The 22,941-nt window shown below is 35.1% G+C and overlaps 1 protein-coding gene across 1 annotated transcript in view; it reads left to right on the top strand.

Moving 5' to 3' along the window:
• ARHGAP42 (Rho GTPase activating protein 42) overlaps window positions 1-22,941 on the top strand; it is a 318,955-nt gene that overhangs the window by 148,929 nt on the left and 147,085 nt on the right. Inside the window, exon 4 of the mRNA XM_047071915.1 lies at window positions 10,805-10,876. Within this exon, the coding sequence (XP_046927871.1) occupies window positions 10,805-10,876 (72 nt within the window). The remainder of the gene's footprint in view (window positions 1-10,804; window positions 10,877-22,941) is intronic.

Below are 22,941 nucleotides of genomic sequence, written 5' to 3'. Positions count from 1 at the left end.
GTGAGGATTGAAGAATTCTCTTGTCCCATAGAAAGTGTTCATTAATTATTGTTTTTTATGTGTAGTCTAGAATCCATTTCCTCACTTACCTGATAGGAGTGACCTGTTTACTTTTCTCTTCATGCTTTTAAACCTGTTATTTGACAACATACTCCCCTACCCTGAATGTTTTTCCTGGTTCCTAGCTAAGATCTAGCAGAGCCATGTTTTTCTTTTTCAAGATTTCACTTCAGCACAGTAGTGAAATCAACCTTAAGGAAGAAGGAGTAGGGAGAATTTGGAGTGATCTGCATCTCTTATTTTTGAGGAGTTACTGCTATTTCCCTTTTAGCCCACTATGGGCATTTGCATGATAATGGTCTGCCCTACAGAGTTTTGACTTGAACTATAATAGTGTGTACTTTTTCTCCCTGCATACCAATTTATAAGTAAACAAAAAAAAATTGTAAATTAATAGTTGTTTTTTGTGACTGAATCTTTTTCTAAAGATGTCAATGAGCTTAATTTCCCATTGCTACCTCTATAAATATTGATTGCTAGTTATGTTATACAGCATATATCACTACATATTATAGAAATGCTAATTATCAAAAATACTTAGTTTTTTGTAGGTAGGTTGCTATCCTCAGTAATACTATGAGTAACTATCGTAACTAACTGCAGGTTAGCTATCAGAAGTAACTTTATTCAATCAATTTAGCAGTGGTTATGTTGAGTTTCCATGGTGGCAAGGGATTTTACTAGACAGTGATTATTAAAAAAATTAATAAGACATTATCTCTCCCTTTAAAGGAATAGAAAGGTAATCGTATCTATATTTATATAACATATGTAGCATGAGTACTGTTACTCTTCTTAGTAAGAGATGTTGATCGTCAACATTTGTGATCATTCCTACAGTGTCCAGGTTCACCCTCAGGATCCTTTTCAACCCAGCACCACAGAAACCTGCTATCACTCAAATAGACTTATGAAGCTGAAACTGTTTATCACCAGTGCTATCATACAAGTTCATTCAAGGTATTGCTGTGGAAGCCCAGAAATTAAAAAGTCTTGCTCTGTGTAAAAAAGTTCAAGTGTGAAGAAGTACAAATGAGTTTTGGGTGTTGGGAAAGACATACTTAATTGGAAATGTTAAAAGCCCACAGGTACATGTTTAAAAGAGATGCTTTAAAAAGTAGATAAAAGGAGTCTTGTATAGTTACCACTCTTTCCAACTGTTTCTAGTTTAATACTGGTGTGTCCCAATACATGTTTAGTTTTAAGCATTGATGTTCTGGTAAAAAGTTAACTGCCGGCATTTAGGTGTTTGTGTGCACGCATGTGTATGTGCATGTAACCCTGATTTGTAATGCTTGCTGATTTCCATGGTGTAAATACTTCCACCTCAGCTGACTTCAATGCAAGCTCATTGAATGGATACAGACTGGGAAGAGATACATACAATATTTCCTTAGAGCCACTGTGAACCTGCTCACGTATAACATAGAATATATGCTCACATGTAACATATGTAACATGAGTACTGTTACTCTTGTTAGTAAGAGATCTCTCTTCCTACACTTTCTCTATCCCTCCCTCATAACACAGTAGTTATGTTGGTCTCTTTTTTGCTTATATGCATTTCTGTCCTGCCTAATTCTCTCCTTCCTTCTCTTCTCTTTTCTCTCCTCTTCTTCCCTTCCATTCCCTCCCCATTATTACAAAATTGGAATAAGCAATTTAAGAAATTGTATATATACTAGGATATTTTAAGTCTTTCTTAAGGTTTTAACAATCTGTCATTACGGAAATACTGAGCAATTGTGATTAAAATACATTAACATTCAGCTACTAAGATGTAATTGCTGTAAAATAACTGTGACTCTGGGAATTTCCTTAATGAATTTCCATTTCTTTTATAAACTCACAGACTATTAGAAGTTTGCTTACATTCACAAATGAAGAATTTAAAACAGATGAATGATTTTAATTTCTCTCTCCAAAGATATTTTCAGTGGTGAATACTGAGAAGGGTAGAGAAGTATTAGCAGAAGAAATAGCATTAAAAGCAGGGTGGGGAGGAGATAAACATTGGGTTACATAAATTATCAATTTGTTGACCCCCCCCCCAACCCCCACACATAATGCCACTTGGATCCTTCTAAGCTAGGAGATGAAACCTGGGTGGGGGGCAGGGGGAGAGTTTTCTCGAGGCCATAATTGACTCAGCTGAAGTTATTTAGTATTTCTGTTATCTGAGGTGGGGCAAAGGGAGAAGGTAGATTTTCATCAGCATGAGGACATCAATACATGGGACAGCTAGCTGTGTTACAGGAAAATCTCTAGCCATCTCAAATGCATCATTGGATACTCATAGCAATACCACAGATGTGTACAAGTTCAGCAGATCCTAGGATTTCTTGAGAATGTCCAAAGGTAGAGGACTGGCTGAAGTAACCTAACCAGTAATTTTGCAGAATGCTTTTGCCCAGTCAAATGCAGGAGTGATTATTTAACCCACTGCAACCACTGGGGTTGCAGCATTTCTCAACTTCCCTGTGTTCTCACAGATAGATTGAATTTCAACATCTGACTTATATGACCTGTGAGGTAATACAGCCATGTATTTCATAAAAGTGTTTTCCTAAATGGTTACTTTCTGGTCAAAATCAAGAAAAAAGTAATTGTTGTGATGACTGTATGTATAGGATGCTTGGAGTATATAAGTGGCTTGTAAGACATCAATTTTACTTTGACCTTCACATATCTTTTTATAGCTAAAAAGCTGTTCGACCTTCTTTTTCTAAAATTTTTTTAGCCTCCTTTATTTTAGAACTACAAATGTTCAAGGAGTAATCGGGATGACAATAAGTAGACACAGGTTTTGAGGAGGTGTTTTGTTTATATCTGCTGTTAAAAAAATGTTTCAACAACAACAAAATGTTTTCCACAATGCTTAAATGCTTTAAAATATTCTTAGTATAACCTCCCATTAGAGATTGGTGGCAAGAGGGAATAAAAGCAAAAGTAGTTTAAGAGCAACAAAAATCTATGAAAAATAGCTTCTTTTTCTTGTTCAAATAACTCACTATTCAGAGAATTTCATTTGATACGACTTAGAGTTATGATATTATTAGATCACAGTGGATTATGTGAAATTTTGCAGTTTACCCCTGTCTTTCACTTTCTCAGCTAGATTCTGTGGAAATGGTCAGTTGTTTCTTGGATGAATGCTTTTCTACTCCCTCATCTTATGAGGGTAGATGACTCTATTAAAAAACAGCAATTTTAATTTGAGTTATTTGGGATAGTTGTAAGTTCTAGAAGCAGAGAGGATTATTTACTGTTTGCCTTCATAGCTACTCTGTTCCATTTAAGAAGTCTTGACATTCAGTATATGCTGATGAGATTTCACTCTTATACCAGATCTCCAGTAGCAACTTCGTATTTCATTAAAAAAAATTATATATGCATTATAATTGGTTTACATGAAAGAATGAATTTAACAGGGAGCAAATACAACTTTAATAAAGTTATGATCATTATACATAAAATATAGAATTTAATCTTTGTAAACAAGCATATTATCCTTAAACATAAAGGGAAACAGACTTGGAGAGTTTGATTAAGTTGACCAGATTGCACACTTGTCAGGATATAAACCAAGAATTAAATACAAACTAGTGTACTCAGAGTATACTCTTTCCTGTCTTCTGAAATAAGGGAGAATTCATAAAGCATCATTCTCCAAAAACTGAAATTTGTTTCCCTACCATTTTCACTAAGAAAAGTATCATGTCTGGTAAAAACAAAGAAAATATTAAAATAATACTAAATTTAAGTGAGTGTTGGATCTAAACCGATGAGGTCCAATGGTGTAGGGTTCATAATGGAACACTGGCTTAATAAGTAGAATCAAAGCATTCAGTATTGAAGTTGCAAGTGACATTCAAGTTGAAATTAAATGTATTACAGTGGTATCCAGCTAACCTTACATAGCATGTTTTTAAGGTGAAGACATGGTTGTTCAGAGTAATTTGCTCACATTAAAGGATATAAAGCATAAAAAGCTCTAGTTTTTGACTTCATACTACTTATTTAATCAAGGTTTTGTTCATATATCTGTCCTTCGCACATTTATGTGAGTTTTGGCCTTCGGGTCCTAGTTTAGAAAAGCTGTGGGTTTATTGACCAAGAGGACTGTCTCTTGTGTAGCTGTGAAGAGTTAACCTGACCATTATGGAGGAGTGAGCCTCAGGCTACCCCTAGACCACTTGCCAGAAGTTCATTCTGGGAAGCTGTTTTGGAAGGAGGAAAAGGACAGAGGTTGGAAGAAGCAGAGGGAGATGCTTGCCTGTAATCCCAAATTAGGACTGTGATCTAATTTTCCCAGTTGCAAATACTAATGGGAAAATAGTCCATTCTTATCTCAGAGACTACTTATAGGTATCTTCTGCATTAACTATGTTCAATCTACTCATTATGAAACTCCTTCATATCTTTTCACTGTGTGTGGATTGACTATATAGGTATCTTAACAGGAAATTATTTTTGCAATGAGTGATACCATTCAGGTTTTATTTTTGTAAATAACATCACCTGTTGTAGTCTTCTCAAGCAGTTGCGTTATCTAGCACCACAGAATATTATTAAATCTTCTCTTCAGAACTTTGAGTGTTTTAGTGCATTAAAAGTTTGGGGGAGAAAATTGCAATCCTCTATCCTGGTATTATCCATTATCCTGGTTGCAGGATAATGGGACACTATAATCACCGATTAGTGATGGGCTGTGACTGGTACCAACACTAGATTTTAACCGAAACCTGGAAAATGGGGGATAAGTAAAAGTGTTAACAATTACCTTTCAGATTTGTTTTATTCCATTGCTGCTCATTTCATTGGACACACAGGTTGTAAGGTTCTCTGCAGTGTAAAGTGAGCATTAAAAATAGAAATTTTTAATAAAGATCAGATAGCACTTGAAAATACATATTCTATAGAAAATTATAATTTGTGTATACTTGGACACACACACACAAACCCAAGTGTATTTGGAGTATTCATCGTCTAATCACATAAAAACATTTCTAGTCATTACTTGTGAGTGATTTATGAGCACTCCCTGGTGGCTGTTTATTAGAACCGCTTGAAATAGCAAAAGAAAAGTTGAGTGGAAACTTAATTGCCTGGCTTCATGTAACACACTACATCCACAGTTAAAGTGTGTTTACCCAGTAAATGTTGTAAAGTACTATCCAATATCAGTTTGCTTCTCTGCTACAGAAAGTAAATGAAATAGCAGATAATTATTTTTGATTTTTAAAATGGACCTATATTTATAAAAATAAGTTGATTATACCCAAAGTTTAGAATTATAAATGGTTAAGAATTATAAGATAGTAAGTTGATTGTATCTTGTTTACTGAAATAAGACTTTATAAAATTATATATCATCAATATCGAGGGAGAATATTAAAATTACTTTTGTATTTTTCCTAAAGCCTCTTAGTAAGGTCACGAAAAGTAACACATTCCACAGATATTATGGGATCTTGAATCTGTTGAACTCTGTGACTTGCCCCCCCCCCCCCCAAACCCAGAATTACCTACTGGGAGAAGTTTCCTCAAGCATCTTGCGTAAATATGGAGAGAAGGAGTTCCATGTGAGCAAAATTGCATTTCTCTACATTTTTTTTTTATTTTTTTTTTTAATTTTTTTTTCAACGTTTATTTATTTTTGGGACAGAGAGAGACAGAGCATGAACGGGCGAGGGGCAGAGAGAGAGGGAGACACAGAATCGGAAACAGGCTCCAGGCTCTGAGCCATCAGCCCAGAGCCCGACGCGGGGCTCGAACTCACGGACCGCGAGATCGTGACCTGGCTGAAGTCGGACGCTTAACCGACTGCGCCACCCAGGCGCCCCTCTACATTTTTTTTTTTAAACCTTATGAAAGTGAAGTCACCAAAGTTATACCCTGGTTCACATGTTTAATTGTAGTTTTCCACCATTTTGTATGTCATTTTCCTTTATTATGCAGTAGCAACAGTAATTCTTTTAAACCTGCCAAAATTTTAAACACCTTCTTTAATTTGCACTTGGATTATTTCAAAATTGAAAAATTTTGTCCTTGTGATTGACCAGTTTGTGGGAATGAAAGACGTGTTCCCTGGGGGGATGAAGATCAGAAGCAGCCAAATTGGGTTGTAAATCCACTTTGTGCCTTTGAGTGTTGTTGGCATTTCCATTTTGATATCTTGAGTTTAGATTCACATGTTGTGAACAGCGGCTCATTGCAGACAAAAGAGGCATGATATTTCAGATGTAAAATCACGCATATTTTATACTTGTTTATGGGGAAAAATAGGTTCCTGGTTATCTACTATAGATGAATACTGTTCTGTTAAATTAATTGCAATTCAGTTTCTACCTTTGAGTAACTGCATTTTAAACCATAGGAAATTATAAGACTAAACACATAGTAGACATTATAAATTCTGTGAAGAAGGAAACATTTTTTATTTTTTATTTTTAAAAAAAAATTTTTTTTTTCAACGTTTATTTATTTTTGGGACAGAGAGAGACAGAGCATGAACGGGCGAGGGGCAGAGAGAGAGGGAGACACAGAATCGGAAACAGGCTCCAGGCTCTGAGCCATCAGCCCAGAGCCCGAGGCGGGGCTCGAACTCCCGGACCGCGAGATCGTGACCTGGCTGAAGTCGGACGCTTAACCGACTGCGCCACCCAGGCGCCCCAGGAAACATTTTTTAAAAGGCTGCCATATGTCAAATCTATGCTTGTTATTTTAAAAATGTGTATATTTCTTCTTTCATTTTTATAAAAACTTTAAGAGGTATGGGTATGAAGACACAGATTTAGCAGTTTTGATGCTGTGATTCAAATGGAGCTAGGTCTAACTTTAACATTCATGTGCTTAATATATTGCAGATGAGTTTTAGATTTTGATTTAATTACTCATATAAAATAAATTTTAATCTTGATATTATGAAGAGTTTGGCATGGTACTTACCACATAGTAAACACTGAACAAATCATATGTATTGTTATCTCTATCACTCTATTAGATGTTTCTCTCCCCTTCATATTTCAGTTCAGTACCTCTTTACTTTTCTTATTCCTCCAGTTTCACATTAATAGAATGAGAGTAGGAGAAAGAAAGAGGACAAAACTGAACAAATCCAAAAACAAAAGAAAAAATGAAATATGGGAGAAATGGAGTTAAGAAATAATTCTTGCCTCATAAGGTGGTTGTTAATTATCACATCTGATGTGTTGTATCCTTTGTTTTATTCCCAGGTCATATTTACATATAGCCACATCGGATTTTGGCAGAGATTTAAACTATTAAATATGAATGTGGCTGCCAATGTCTTTGTATACAGATTTACCAATCACTTCCTTTTCTAATCCTTCCCTTCCTAATAAAAACACTTCATTCCTATTGCTTAACTCTGTCATTTTGAGATGGCATATTCTGCCAAAATATTTGAGTCCTCTCATGGCATGAAACATAATAGGTTCAAAGTGAAATTATCTTTATACCTTGTCCACCAAACACTCTTTATCTCATTTACTCTAGTTCTTAATACGATGTCCAAGTTCCAGTGCTGAGGCAAAACATCTTAATGTCCCCTTTGATTCTGCTCCCTCTGGGTCCTTTTCTGTTTTCTGAGAACACTGCCTCTGCAGTTCCCTGTTAACGATATGTCTGTACTGCAGGCCCCTGATCCTATCACCTTCTTTATTTCAAACTTGAGTTCCACTTCCAGCTATTCAGCTAGCAGATCTTGTCTTCATCTCTTCATTCTCTAACTATCCCACATATTACTGGCTTCCTAGAACAAGTTTTTACAACATTAGTTTTCTCTTTAGAAGCCAGCAGTGATTCCATGTTCAGGCTGCTCTTCCTAGATTATGAGTATCCTTTCCCTATTCCAACCAAGTTTCCTGCTAATAATACACACACACACACACACACACACACACACACTTTTTTCCATGTAGATAATGTTTTTGTTAGTTGATACTAATGTTTTAATTCTATGAAGCATGCTATGTTCCAGAAATGTTTGACATGCTTCATATTCATTCTGTATTCCCATTTTTCAAAAGTTAACTGAGGACCTGTAACTAGGTCAATGCACTCACAATCAAGATTGACTCTTAATGAGTGATTAATAAATGGTTTATTTTTCTGCATTGCATTCTCCCTTTCCACACGTCATGCTTAGTTCTACCCCCTTGCCTTTATTCATGGTGTTCCCAGTTTCTAGAATATTTTTGTCTCTTTAGTGTATGCAGTTCACATTCACCATCCAAATACTAACTGACTCATTTAGTTCTCAAGGATCTTTACTATTGTCAAAATTGTTATGTGTTTATAAGGAGTTCTGCATAGTTTATCATGTAACTATTCTAATCAGTTTTGTCTTTCAATTTTTGCAAAGATTTTAGCAGTGTTTTAAGAGCATCAAATATTCATTAAATGGATAAAATTTTCCTCTTTTCTCAAATTGACATTAACTTTCTGGAAGGTTTAGTCCATGTCTTAGTTTTTTCCCTTTCTCACAGATCTCAGCAATGTGCTTGGCACTTACATAAGTACCTGGTGATTGGATATGGGAGAGTACAGGCCATCTGTCTTTTGGGAATTTCATGGGAAAACGTCTTCTCATAATGTGAACCTAGATCGACTTCAACCAAAGGGAATACTATAGATTCAGATACAGAAGTGTATTAAGTAGGTAAATACAGAATGAGATTAATTATCTGTGTCAGTTTGGAGATATTAAATGTTGTAAATTTTGAGCACTTACTATATGTAAGGCACTGAGCTAAGTGTTTTGCATTCATTGTCTTAGTCCTTAGAACGAAGTTCAGTTGTGGGGTAGATGATGCAGCTCATGTTCAGAATGGTTACACAGCAGCTGTAGGAACAGATCCCAATTTAAGCCCAATTATAAATATGTGTGCTTGTGCTGTATATGCATATCATCTTATTTAGCATCATTATTATTGGAGTTTTCAACACTGGAGTAATATCTCCCTGTTTAAGTTCACTAACTTTACATATATTAGAGCATGCTTGTTCCCAGCATAACCTAAACATTCAGTAAATGTTAGCCTTTATTGTTGCCATTTTTCCAAATAACACAGAAGTGTTCATGACACTGCCTTTTGCCTTATGCAAACAAGTTGAAAGCAGAATCAGCTATTTATTACCTCTATAAAATCTGTGTATGTGTGTGTGTTTATGGATTTGGGGTTTCATGAGGGCAAGGAGGATTTAGAGAGTGAGAATTAAAAGTGAGGTACTTTGCTACTGTTTCCAGTCATCTCTCTGTAGCAGCACACCTGCACAGTGTATCTGGAGGGATTCTTGTCTTAGCTCATAAATGGGAATTAAGTGATGGATGTCAGAGGTATCTACAGTTGGTTGTTGATGTCTTACGATTTTGAGTATTGATTTACTTTATATGTCTTTATGCAAGGATTTTAGGTCTTTTCAAGATCCGTCATGTCATTTTTCTGCAAAGTAGAGAATGATAATCATGGAGGGCACTAAAACTCTAGTTTTTATTTTTGTGTATACTATCCTTGTATATTTAGATATGGAATTTGAGAAATAAAACTTGACTGGATAATAATAAGTTAAGTGAAAGTAAGTGAAAGGAAAACATTTCCCTTGAAATTTTTAAATTGTGATATAATTTTATACTTATGGAAAAGTTACAAGAATAATATAAGGGACTCCTTTATACTCTTTAACCTATTTTAAAATAGTTATATATTTTAAAAAAAGGTTTTCTCTTCCTCTTAGCATTTGCTAATTATATAATCATATTATCACAGTGGTAAATTATAATTTTGTTTGTTAATGTAAATTTCTTCTCAACTTTATTGAGATATAATTGATATATAATATTGTGGAAGTTTAAAGTGTACAGGTTGACTTGATACATATATGTATTGCAAAATGATTATCATCATGGCATTAGCTAACACTCCCATCCTGTCACATAATTACCATTTTTTGTGTTGAGAACATTTAAGATTGTGTTTAATTTTAATGCTTTATAAAGGTTTTTTCAGATGAAAATTTCCTCCCAGCATACTGTTTTTCTTAGAATTGTCTGGGTCTTGCATTCAGTCCCTGGCTCCCATACTGAAAACCTCTTCACAATATTCTCACAGATCCAAATTAAATATTTATCTGTTTTAAGGTGTAAGTAAATCCCAGTTTCGAGTTTGGGACTAAAATACTATTCATTGAAATGAAATCAGGTACAGTTTTAGCAGGGTTGGACATATGCAAACATTCAGACAAATCCCTAGTGTAAAGAATCTAATTAAATGGGGGAAAAAATGAACCTTATTTTATTTTGTGGCTGTAGAATAACATTCTAGTGCCAAATGTAAGTGCTTTATATGGTTCAGTTTTTAAATGATGCTTGAACTGACTGCATTAAACTAGTGTAATTAAAGGTATTTGTAAATTTAATATCTGTGCTATTTCTTAGTTAAATCTTAGAATATGAAATTAAATATTCAGGCTAGGATCTAAACATGTGTACTGTTTTCCATTTTTCACATTATTGTTAGGCTTGAGTAAAATAATTGGTGAAAATGACCTTGTAAGGTAGAAAAATACTATACAACATGCAACATATTTTTACTTCATTTATAGAAGCAAACAGGAGAACAAAAGCTGTTCATTTAAATAAGTTGAATAAAGGAGCTGCTTTTTTCAATATTTGCATGAAATTATACAGAATTTAATGTATTTGCATTTTTAATTTCAGATTCAAAATGCTAATGATGTATTAATTGCTCCACTTGAGAAATTTCGCAAAGAACAGATAGGTGCAGCAAAAGTAAGTGCTACATTTTACTCTTCAAAGATGACATAATTTCAGATGTTAACATTTTTGAAATTAGATGTTAACCTTTTAAAAAATTCTGTACATCATTTTAAATTTTTGCACGGAGCCTGTTACAAAGACTGGAATTCTTTTAAGCATAAAAGATATTCTTGTACTTAATAGAGAAAGTCAGCATGTTGTGGGTGAGTTCCTTCCATCCCAACAATTGTGGGAAATTAACTATTTTAACAAGTGAAGTTAAAGTAAAATTGTGACACTTTTTCCTAACTATATAAAATAAAAATTAGGTATTGGGTGTATTGAAAACTTAAGTAAGTAATAATAAAATAACTTTTATTATTTTTTGTGTTTTTTTCATTATTAATAAAAATGTGTTTGTGAAAAAACTTTAGACATGTTTCTCAAGCCTTTGTGTTATTGTTTAATTGATTACAGACCAATTAAGATTTCCCTGAGCCCAATAGCTTCTGAAATTTATTTGCATCCTCTTTCTCAGACCTATACCTAAACTATCCTGCTCAACATTATATAAGGACATAAAATTTAGGGTTTCCAAAACAGAACTCATCATCTCCCACCCTTCTTCTATCTTTTCTCTATTTTGGTTTTCTATTTAGTCAATGACATACCCCTTCCCCATTCAAGCAGTATTGTCTCTTCTACTGCAGAATTATTTTTTCCTTCTTTCCTCCTTCCCTTCTGTCTGAAATATTGAAATAGCTTATGAGTTGGTCTCCTTACTTTCATCCTAATCTGTACACATTTTTGCTGTCTTCATCCTTCTTCCAATGAAATCTTCAGTGGTTTTCCTTGAGAGATGGTTTAATTCTGATAATGAAAGCTTTCCACAATGTGCCCATTTGCAACATTTCAGTGTATCTCCTTCCTCCAGCACAATTGTCCATTCACCTGTCTCTGTATATACTCTTGACTATGTCCATGGCTTTGCACAAACTTCCCTCTTCCTGGAGTATTTTTTACCCTTCCCTGTTGAAGTCTTCTTACCTCTCCATGGCTTCATTCATATCCCAGCACCAGAAAGAAGCTTTCCTCATTCCCTCTCTCTCTCTCTCTCTCTCTCTCTCTCTCTCTCAAAAAACAAAAACAAAAACAAAAAACAAAACAAAAACAAAAAAAAAACAAAAAACAGAGAGAGAGAGAGAGAGCGAGAGCACGCAACTGGGGGAGAGGGGCAGAGGCAGGGAGAGAGAGACTCTTAAACAGGCTGTACACTAAGCACAAAGTCCAATGCAGGGCTTGATTCCATGACCCTGGGATGATGACCTAACCCAGAGTCAAGATTAGGATGCTTAACTCACTGACCCACACAGGGGTCCTGGTCTTTCTTCATATTATTTGTTCCCCTTCCAGAATTGATTATCTTTCTTATAGAATCAAGTAGTTTTTATGCTTATTTCCTGTAAGAACAACAAAGTCTGTTGAATTAGAGTTTTTTGTGTATTTTTCTACCAATTATAAACAATTATCAAGTCAGGGACTAAACCAGAACCATGTTTATGTTAATTAATTCAGGAAACATTTATCAGTATCCTAGTTGGCCCACTTGTGGCCAGCATGGTGTTTGATAAGATTAAGGGATACAGTTGTAAACACAACAGTCTTGCTCTCTGCACTTGTGTCCCTTATTATCTTTTGTGGAAGGCAGACACCAAAGTAATTACAAATGCACTGAGGATTGTGATGCAAAAGTTAAGAGCAGTTTGTTAGAGTATAATTAATAAAACTGACCATGTCCAGAGGACCAGGCAACACTTTCTGGAGGAAGTATTGGTTAAACAGAGAGCTAAATGATAAAGAAATAGCTAGAAATGGGCGTTCAGAGGCGAGAAAGAAATAACCCATATTCCCAAAGAGGGAGCAGAGTGGGTATGAGTAAAGGCCTTAAAGGAGGATAGAGCCTGGCATGTTAGAAGAAAAAGGTCCAGGCTGTTAGAAATATAGAGGACCATGGAGACAGATGGCATGCACACAGCTTTATTAATGGCCCATAGTATTTTGTTCCTTATTCTGAGGGTATTGTTAAGCCAAATAAAAGTTGTAGCTAGATTAGTGTTGTTATATTTGCATTTTATTTTATTTTATTTTATTTTATTTTATTTTATTTTAATTTAATTTTATTTATTTTTATCATTTTTATGTTATTTTTTTATCTTTTATATTTTCATTTTAAGTATCCCTCTAGTTTCATGTCATGCAGGGATTGGAGGGGGCAGGACTTCCTATACCACCAATGCACACAGGACTTCTTTGGGAAAGCCAATTTGGGACTATGGGGTAATGACTTCAGATTCAGAAGGTGATAGTGGCTATGGAGACAAAGGGATGTATTTCAGAGGTAAAATGGGAAAGGTAGGAAATGGGTTACATACTGGGAAGTGAGGAACAGGACATTTCAGAGATTACTCTTAGGGTTCTGGGTTGCATAATTGGGTGACTTTTGGAGTGATTTACTGAGATAGACAGCATTAATGTTTGGATGGCAAAAATGAGTTTGGCTTTAGACATAATGAATTTGAGGTTCCTCCAAGACATCCAGGTGGGGGTGTTGAGCTTGCATGTATATATTCCTACCTGAATTCGAAATACACATTTGGGAACCATTGTCCTCTAGGTGGTGATTAAATTCATGGGTAAAGTTAGATTCCTTCCGGGAAAGAATAGATTGAGAAGAGGACTTCTATATAGTCTGAGAACTCAACATTTGATGTTTTGAGAGAGAAAAACAGGACAGATAAGGAAGTTGAGAAGGAAGGGCAGAAGAAGGAAGAAAATAAGAATATGGGGTGTGCTCAGAGCAAGGAAGTTTTTTTTTCCAAGAATAATAGTAGCTAATCTGTATTGACATCTATATTATAGGGGTTCTTACTGAGCTATTACATCTGAGACTTAATTAAATTCTCACAAGCAACCCATGAGGTGAGTACAGGTATTACACCTGCTTTTACAATGAGGAAAATGATGAAGTGATCACAACAGATCACAGAGCTAGGAGGTCCGACTATGTGTCTGAAATTAAGCCATTTTACCTTAGAGCCTCAATTTACAATGTTTCACTTCACTGATATTTTTATAAAATTAAAGAGCTTTGTGAAAAATTCTTTAGTACAGGATATTCCAAGTGTTTTGGCCCATCTAAAGTAGAGTTTACTTGTGTAAGGATTATTCTTATTTCAAGGTTTAGGTTAGGTATAGTTAAAAGAAAATGAATAATTATACCTATTTTATTTTATTTTTTATTTTATCTTTTTTTTTTTTTTACTATTATTCTATTTTTAAACACCTCAGTTGCTGGACGTATCAGCTGAAAACACACACAGTATATTATGCCTTTTGCCTAGTCATTGGGAGGTGTTTTAAACTTGCTGTTAAATGAATTCAAATGAAATCTTGAACCTAAAGATTACTGCACTTGGCCTTTTGGTTGTGGTGATTCTGTGTACTTTATCTGCCTGATGCTTTTAGTACTAAATTGTAAGCTGCTAAGTAATCTTTGTTCAGTAAAGTGAATAAAAAAACAGGCATTTTCTTCTGAAATATATGTATAGGTCAGTTTTATTTTGGTATTGCAGAAACACCATGGTAGAAATAAAAATATTTGAAGGAGTTTATTTTTTTCTATTGCTTTACTCCCTGTTTTACTTATATATTTTCCTGGTAAATAGAGGTAATTCTACAGATGATACTCTGCTGCTTTTTACAGTGTGTACAATAGAGGTTTCCAGGAAGTGTTCAGGCTGATGAGCTGGAAGGTAAGAGTGTCAGTTAAGTGTAGACTCCTGCAGTGCAGTCAGTGACCTCCTCAGCTTGGACCAAGTGGAAAATGCTGAGTCAAAGTAGCCCTCTCCTCACAACCAGATGATCCTATTTAACTGAAATGGACTAAGTCTACAGACCACAAACATTTCCTTTTGTAGTGTGTTCTGTGGACTTTGAGACACCTGATACCTTGCTGTGCAACGCAAGGCACTGTGTGAGTTATAGTTGTGGGGAAAAAGCACCATTGAAAGCCATTAGAAAAGATTAATGATGGGGGTTCCCGCAGTGAACTGAGGAGATGGTTCCTGTTTTTTGAATAGCTGAAATTATGTATAAATAGTTGCAAAGTATATTTATTTAGAGGTTCTTAGTGTGCTGGTATATGCAGAATGGAATTGTTTGCAGGCCTGACATATTACATGTGTCAGAGTATAGAATTGAATATTGGTGTGTGTGTTTTTTAATTTGTATCCTGTTAAAACTGCTGATTTCAGTCCTAGAAATGAGTAGAAAATAGGTATCCAGAATGATTAATGCAAACTAAAATTTTCACAATATAAGTATATCCAGAGCAGCATACATTACAGCAAAATGAAATATAACTTGTTTTCACATTTTATATAAATTGACAACTATATTTGGTTACATTCAAAATCGTGCCCTTGCCCCTAGTGAGGATCATTTTTAAGTCATATCTATACTTGCCAAACCTGTTCCTACATAAACTGGTGACTCCAAAGAATAGGTAGAACTCTGTATCTGAGTTCCTACTCAAAGACAAATACATTAAGAGAAATAGTGTAAACATACCTACATATCAGCCTATTACATATTTTAGGTGATGGAACCGGCTTTCAGGAGACCCAGGACTCATTTTATGCATATAAACAGACTGAGCAGCTAGTTATTGGCACAGTGAGGATTAGAACTCAATTCCTTAGACCGCTGGTCTATCAAGTCCTCTATTACTCCTCTTTAGAATACTCTTTTGTGAAATATTTTATTTTGCTTACCTTTAGCAAACAAATGATTTAGTGTGCAATACATCTTAATTATAAAAATGTTTCAAGTATGCCCACTTCATTTAAAACTTGCCCACTTTGAATCAAGCCTAGTTATGTACTTAATTTTATTTTTAATTTTCCTCAGCATACAGTAGGCACTTAATACTGACTTATTTCATTAGAGATAAGATACCTGAGAAATACTGCCCATAAAAGACATTTTCATTTCCATGGGAAACATTTTTTTTAAGACTGGTTTTCAGTTTTAAGTAGACCTTAATAGAAATCATATGAACATTGATCCATTATGGTATTAATAGAAAAATAAACAATATAATATTAGTCATTTCAAAATAGGACTGATTTTCTTTATGTTAGTTTCATGTTGAAGACTGTAATGGAACCTGATAATTCTTGTCCCTTCATTTTCTCCATAATAGAGTTTGGTTCTGTCTCTGAGCATTTATTATTATTATTATTATTATTATTATTATTATTATTTTATTTATTTGTTTTGAGAGAAAGAGAGCACAAGTGAGGGAGGGGCAGGAAAGAGAGAGGGAGAGAGAGAATCCCAAGCAGGCTCCACTCTGTCAGCACAGAGCCGATTGTGAGGCTTGAACCCGTGAAACGTGAGATCATGATCTGAGCCAAAATCAGGAGTTGGACACTCAACTGACTGAGCCACCCAGGTGCCCCTGAGCGTTTATTATTTTTAAACATGTCTTGCACCTCTAATTATTTTAGCATGTTGTATCTAAAATCTGTGGACAGTTGTCACGATTAGTTTGTCACATAGTCTTAGATTTCTTTCATGTAAAAAATGGCTTCAGTCTAATTTGTTGTCTCAAATAGACAAATGACTTAGAGAAACTAGAAGGGTTATAGATGCTTTACTTATTCCAAGTTATAAAGTTTTTGCCATTTAACTGACTTATTAATCTAATTTAATGGGTAATACATTGGGCTCATTATGGGAACAGTCCAAAAGAATGTGGTTTATAGCATCAGAGTATGGATTTAGTACATCACCTTACTTTTCCTCCAGTTGTCAACAAGTTCTTTTTTATTTAATTTTTTTAATGTTTATTTTTGAGAGAGAAAGACAGAGTGCGAGTGGGGGAGGGGCAGGGAGAGAGGGAGACAGAGAATCTGAAGCAGGCTCCAGGCTCAGAGCTGTCAGCACAGAGCCTGATGTGGGGCTCACACTCAGAGATCGCGAGATCATGACCTGAGCTGAAGTCAGACACTTATCCGAGCCACCCAGGCACCCCTAGTTGTCAACAAGTTCTACAGAGAGGATGGTCAGGATTGATTTTGCATGTGCCGCTGATGGCTGCTGTGCTGCATCTGTCTCCTGGACAGAAATTCTCTGGGGCTGAATTTTTAGGACAAATTATAAACATTTCATAGTTGTTTTGAAATTCTCTTTATTGTACTTTTTGTCATTAGAACCTATTTTATGGGGTTTGAGAATTATTGATTTTTGGTATTTGGTCATCTTTAAAAATAATAATAATAGGTAACTAAGTACCATTTTACATGAAACTCATTTAATCCTTACACCAGCATATTAGATAGGAAAACTGTTACGCACATTTTATAGATAAATAAGCTCAGGTGCAGAGAAGTTAAGCAAATGGGCTGAGGTCTTGTGACTAGTAAGAAGTAGAGTCAGATTTTAAACAGAAACGAGATAAAACCTATAGAGTTCTTGAGTAGCACCACTTCATGTTGGATGCTCAAGAAATATTAATTAATTCCTTTATTTTTAAAGAAGGAAAATTGGCTACTTAGCTCATTTGGAGAGCAGATAGTGTCTTATAATTTACCAGCAGGTTCTATACAGTCATACACACTTGAGATCAAAACCTGACACATAGTACTCATAGGAACTGTGAACTTGGGTAAGTTAATTACCTTTTCTAAGCCTTAGTTTCCCTATCTGAAAAAAAATGGAGACAATAATAGGACCGTCTTCATATGATTGATGTGATAGCATAATTTGACATTTCAAATAAATTTCTTAGTGTAATTTCTTCTACATGGCAAGTACTAAGATGTTAATTGCTTTCATAGTTAATAATCAGTATTCACATTATATACTTTTTGTCAGTATTAACCAAAAGTATTACAGTAAAAATAAGATCATTGTTCATGTAGTTTAGTTTGCCTTATTTTCTTTTATAGGCAGAGAAAAATCACTGTTGATTCTAGATTATTAAGTGCAGTTCTCAGGGTTACCAAGCAAGAGGGGCCTACCTGGACAGTACCTATAGTTAAAAACACTGTAAATCTTGTGAAGTGCTATTACTTACAATAGTCCTACAAAGTATGAAGTTAGGAAGTATTTTCCACATGACTAACCTGACACCTAGAAAGATCAAGCAGCATTACCAGCAACCCAGAGGTGCAGGTATACTTTAGCTAGGCACTCAAGTCCAACCCTTCTGTTGCTAACTTAGTAATTTGGGCAGCATAATATACCTGCCTTTATCATAGGAATGTAAGTGCTTGTTTTTTGTTTTTGTTTTTGTTTTTGTTTTTTGGAGTTCATATTGTATTTTCACCATCATTACAACATTCTTGTGAGGTGAATATCATCTCTAATTGATTGACCCCATTGCCACCACTAGAAAAACAAACCAGATCACATCCCCTGGAGACAGTGAGTCAGTAGTAGTCTCTTTACTTGACATGTGGTACCATTCAGTGTCTCTACATGTTTCAAAAATTGCTGAGGGTATTATTTTCTTCACATTTCAGAGTTTGCTAGTCCATTAGAAAAGCTGAGCCTCCTATAGTTACAATTCTGGATAGGGACATAACCTAAAGGCCTTCTGAACAATTAAGTCAATATATATTTATTACATCACTATATGTTAAGTGTATATGTATATGTATATACATACATAGATTATTATAACTTTCTTAAGTGGCTGTTATGTGCTCAGATAGGAGGATAAACTCTTGTGTTATATTTTTATTATAGTAAATTGAAGATACGATTATCACTTTTTGTCCCCCTCCTGATTATCCTTATGTTGATGCCAAAAGACTGATACTTAGGAAACATTTTAAGCTTCCCAGAATTTGTATATTTATAAAAGATCCTTATACTAATTTTTTAGGTCAAATATATAGCTTATTAAATTTTATTGCAATTTACAAGTGTTCTACATAAATAGTAATTGATGAAATGCAGTGGAGCCTCACTAATGTTATTGTTAAAATCTATACTGAGTGAAAAACCTTGTTATTCAATAGAATTCTTCAATGGTCAGCCTTTTTGGGTGGGAATCAAGCCTTTTTCCATGTAATGAAATCTTCTCTGTAGCAAATCCATTTACTTAAAGTTAACCTGGTTGAAGGAGAAATTCCAAATAACTAATGAAAATTTTCTAGATCCCTTGCTTTCAATAGGGACAACAGTGAGGAGTTCAGAAATTCTTGGAAGTTCAGGAGTTCAAATGCTCATGGAGCATCTCCCCTGAGGACATTTCCCCTGTGAATTTTATATCTTTTCTAGAAAACCAGGTAGTTTCTTTGTTCAATAGCTGGCGTTTTTATCTGTAGATTCATTTTTTCCTCACATCTACTGGCTGCCCTATTGCAGAAGAATTTGCTACATGAGAATTTGTGCTTCTTATTGCTATATACATTGACACTTTTCCTTACACCTTCTACCTTTTTAATTATCCCTTAGGTGGTCGGGAAGCTATCAGTGATTGTTATTTTTTTTCAAATTTAAATTATTAGGAATATTCCGAAACACTTAGGAAACTTTATATTGATTTCTATAGAAAACTAAACACCATAGAATTGGAAAACATTTTATTTCACACTTAAATTTTACAATTCAATGCAAGTTGCAGATAGAAACAGGTGTACATTTAAAGCATCAGAAATACATGGTTTTGTAGTACACACATTTGATGTTAACTGGAGAGCTTTTTTTTTTTTAATTTTTTTTTTTAAACGTTTATTTATTTTTGGGACAGAGAGAGACAGAGCATGAACGGGGGAGGGGCAGAGAGAGAGGGAGACACAGAATCGGAAACAGGCTCCAGGCTCTGAGCCATCAGCCCAGAGCCTGACGCGGGGCTCGAACTCACGGACCGTGAGATCGTGACCTGGCTGAAGTCGGACGCTTAACCGACTGCGCTACCCAGGCGCCCCTGGAGAGCTTTGATAAAATGACTACCCTCTGTGAATAATACCCTCCTGTGCTTAATTTTATATCATAATAGTTACTTGTTAATTGAGAAAACACACATAAATGTCAGAACTTATTTTCAGGGTGATCTAGGATGGAAGAAGGAAGATGAAGGATTTTTCAAATAATTTTTATAGAATACTAGATTTTGTATCTTACAATCTATTCTTTAGGGTTGTTGGAAATGAATTAAGTCAGCATTTGAATTTTTTTTTTAATGTTCACTCATTTTTGAGAGAGAGAGAGAGAGAGAGACAGCATAAGCAAGGGAGGGGTGGAGAAAGAAGGTACAGAGGATCTGAAGCAGGCTCTAAGCTGATAGCAGTGAACCCAATGCAGGACTCAAACTCACGAACTGTGAGATCATGACCTGAGCCGAAATCCAAAGCTTAACCGAGTGAGCCACCCCAGTGCCCCTCAGAATTTGAATTTTAATGATACTTCATTGGGCTTTTCTTATTGCCCTCACCTATATTTTGTGTATATCATATTGGAATTAAAGCTTTATAATATGCATTGAGTAATCGGAAACCCTCTAAAGACTATAAATCAATGAGTTAATATTTAGGAAACTTTAATAGATTTAAAAATTAAATTATGAAGAACTTCAGACTACTTTCCCTACAAAATTAATTAAACCTTTTGTTACATCTGAAATACAGAACATTTTCATATCTAGTCAAGCAAACAAAACAAAACAAAATAAACATGTACTGAGTATCTCAAAGTTGCTAGGGTCATTGTCAGGAAATATCTGCATTTGCTGAACATTCCTATTATACATACAGTTATTCTTAATAGGACATTGTTTCAACTTATCAAACTCTTGTTTTCTGTTAACAGCTTTAGTTTTTAAGTGTTCGTGCTAAAATTTAGCAGTGAAAACTGAACTCGAAGCCCCAAAGAGTATCTGGTTATTATAACAATAAAAATTTTAAAAATATCAATAGAGACCTATAAAATTACTTAAGTTTTCATTGTTCATGTCACACTGTTTATTCAGATCAAAATCAAATCTCAGCAGGAATTAAGGTAGAGCACTTTGATTCCATACTGACCCAGTTGACTGTGGGTTTGATGGTGAGACTTTTGCTGTGTTTCATTTACTTCATTCCAAAGTAATAAGATATTTTGGCATCTATATTTTTTCATCTAATAACAGGCTCTCCTCTGCTGCTTAATCCTCTGTGCCCTGCTCTGAGTCATTAGAAAGTGGATTAGCATCCCATCATCCATCTTAAGTCATTGATAAAAAAACAACAAACATTCAATTGGACAGTGTTGATCTGCTTTGTCAGGATGATGTGAAGTCTAGAGACACAAAAATAAAATATGGTGCTTGCCTTCATGGAGCTAACAGTATAGCAAAAGAAGCCACAGAAAAACAAATAATTATGATGAAATGGAATTAATGATATATCTGAAATATGCCCACAGTATTTACATGCACAATGGAAGGAACAATTCATTCTTTTAACCAGGGGGAGGATGGCCAAGACTTTTGTGATATTCTGGTATCAGCAAGTGCAGTGTAATGGCTAGCAGAAACTTTCCAGTTAGTGCAAGGGATAAACAGCATCGCAGGCAAAAGAGAAGAGTCATAATGGTGTAAAAAAATTGTGATGGCTTTAGAAAATGGTTTGGAAACTTGATATATTCTGGTGTAATTAGAGCTGTTGCTTTTCACCTTTTTTTCCTCTCTAACATGAACCACATTAAGACATGCATTATACATCAGAATTCAATGAATACATATGCTAACATACTTCTATTACCACATATATACTCTGGTATTTTCAGTTGTATTCTACTCTAATCTTTTTTATTTCAAACAAGTGCTGGCTATAACTCATGAGACTGGTTATGTAACCCACCAATGTCATAACCCATACTATGAATAAATATTGGGTCCTTGCTTAGCATGCAAATGTAAGTGGAAAGTGAAGGCAAATTAGTGAGAAATGAGGCAATAAATACTCAGTCGATGCAGAATAATGGAGAGTTTTGTGCTGCACCAAGGACTTTTTTTTTTTTGTTAATAATCATGATGATGATGAACAAGATATAATAGATAATGATCATACATGTGAGATGTATTCTAGGCAGCTCACATAATATTTATTTAATCTTTACAACAACTCTATGAGGTAGGAGCTATTATTTTCATCCTCTTCTTACTAGTGAGTAAACTTGAGCCACAGAGAGAATAATGTCATTTGTTAATGATTAGGCAGCTGGTAAATGACAAAGCACAGGATTGAACCCAGGTGGTTTGGCTCTAAGGTACATGCTCCTAACCATGATACTTTAATCTTCTACTCATATGGCAGACATGATACTCATGTGGGCAGAGTCTTAGTCTACATTTTAAGATGATAACTTATGAGCAAGGTGTAAGGCTGGATGGAGTCTGAGAGACCAACTGCCAGCCACTGATTCATCAATCTTTGCATTAGAATGTTTATGAAATCTTTTTCTGCCATTAGGAAATCCAGTCATTTCTGTGTACCTGCCAGCCAGCCACACAGGCCTGGTAGCGGGAAAACCACACTAGCAGGAGGGGAACCTTTGGCCTATGTCATATAAAGGTCTTTGCAGTAAGCTACAAACCCCTAGAATAATCCTCTCCCCTTCTCAAGTAGTTCAGAGATGATCCTCTTTGTTAGCCCTGAAGTTTCCATAGGCCACTGCTTTTTTTTTTTTTCTTATTCTCTGATTTAGCAGCTCCTGCTATTCTAATGCTTTTCTTCTAAGTCAGTACATTTCTCCAGTCTACCACATCTTTCCTTTTTAAAACTTTTTTCTGTCCTTTCCTTTGGGTATGAGAGGCTGATGTTCCCATCTCTGAATTCAGCTGTTACCAAATTCCCAAAGGAATGATGGCCCAGGAGAGACTGATCCCACCATCCTGTGTGATATTTTACCAGTTCCAGTGCAGAGCAAGTATCTCATTAAAGGACACACGTGACTCTGTCCTCTTCTACCTCAGGATGATTTTCCACCGTGAAGAGTTTAAGGGTGACCTTTGTTTCCTTTTCTGTGTTTAAAGTATTAATTTC

This window comes from Lynx rufus, unplaced genomic scaffold (genome assembly GCF_022079265.1).
Source record: "Lynx rufus isolate CCGP_SWC_20201006 ecotype Redwood Valley unplaced genomic scaffold, mLynRuf1.p SCAF_9, whole genome shotgun sequence".
NCBI classification, from domain to species: domain Eukaryota; kingdom Metazoa; phylum Chordata; class Mammalia; order Carnivora; family Felidae; genus Lynx; species Lynx rufus.
The sequence above is the reverse complement of the archived record's forward strand: the minus strand, read 5'-3'. Positions and strand labels throughout refer to the sequence as shown.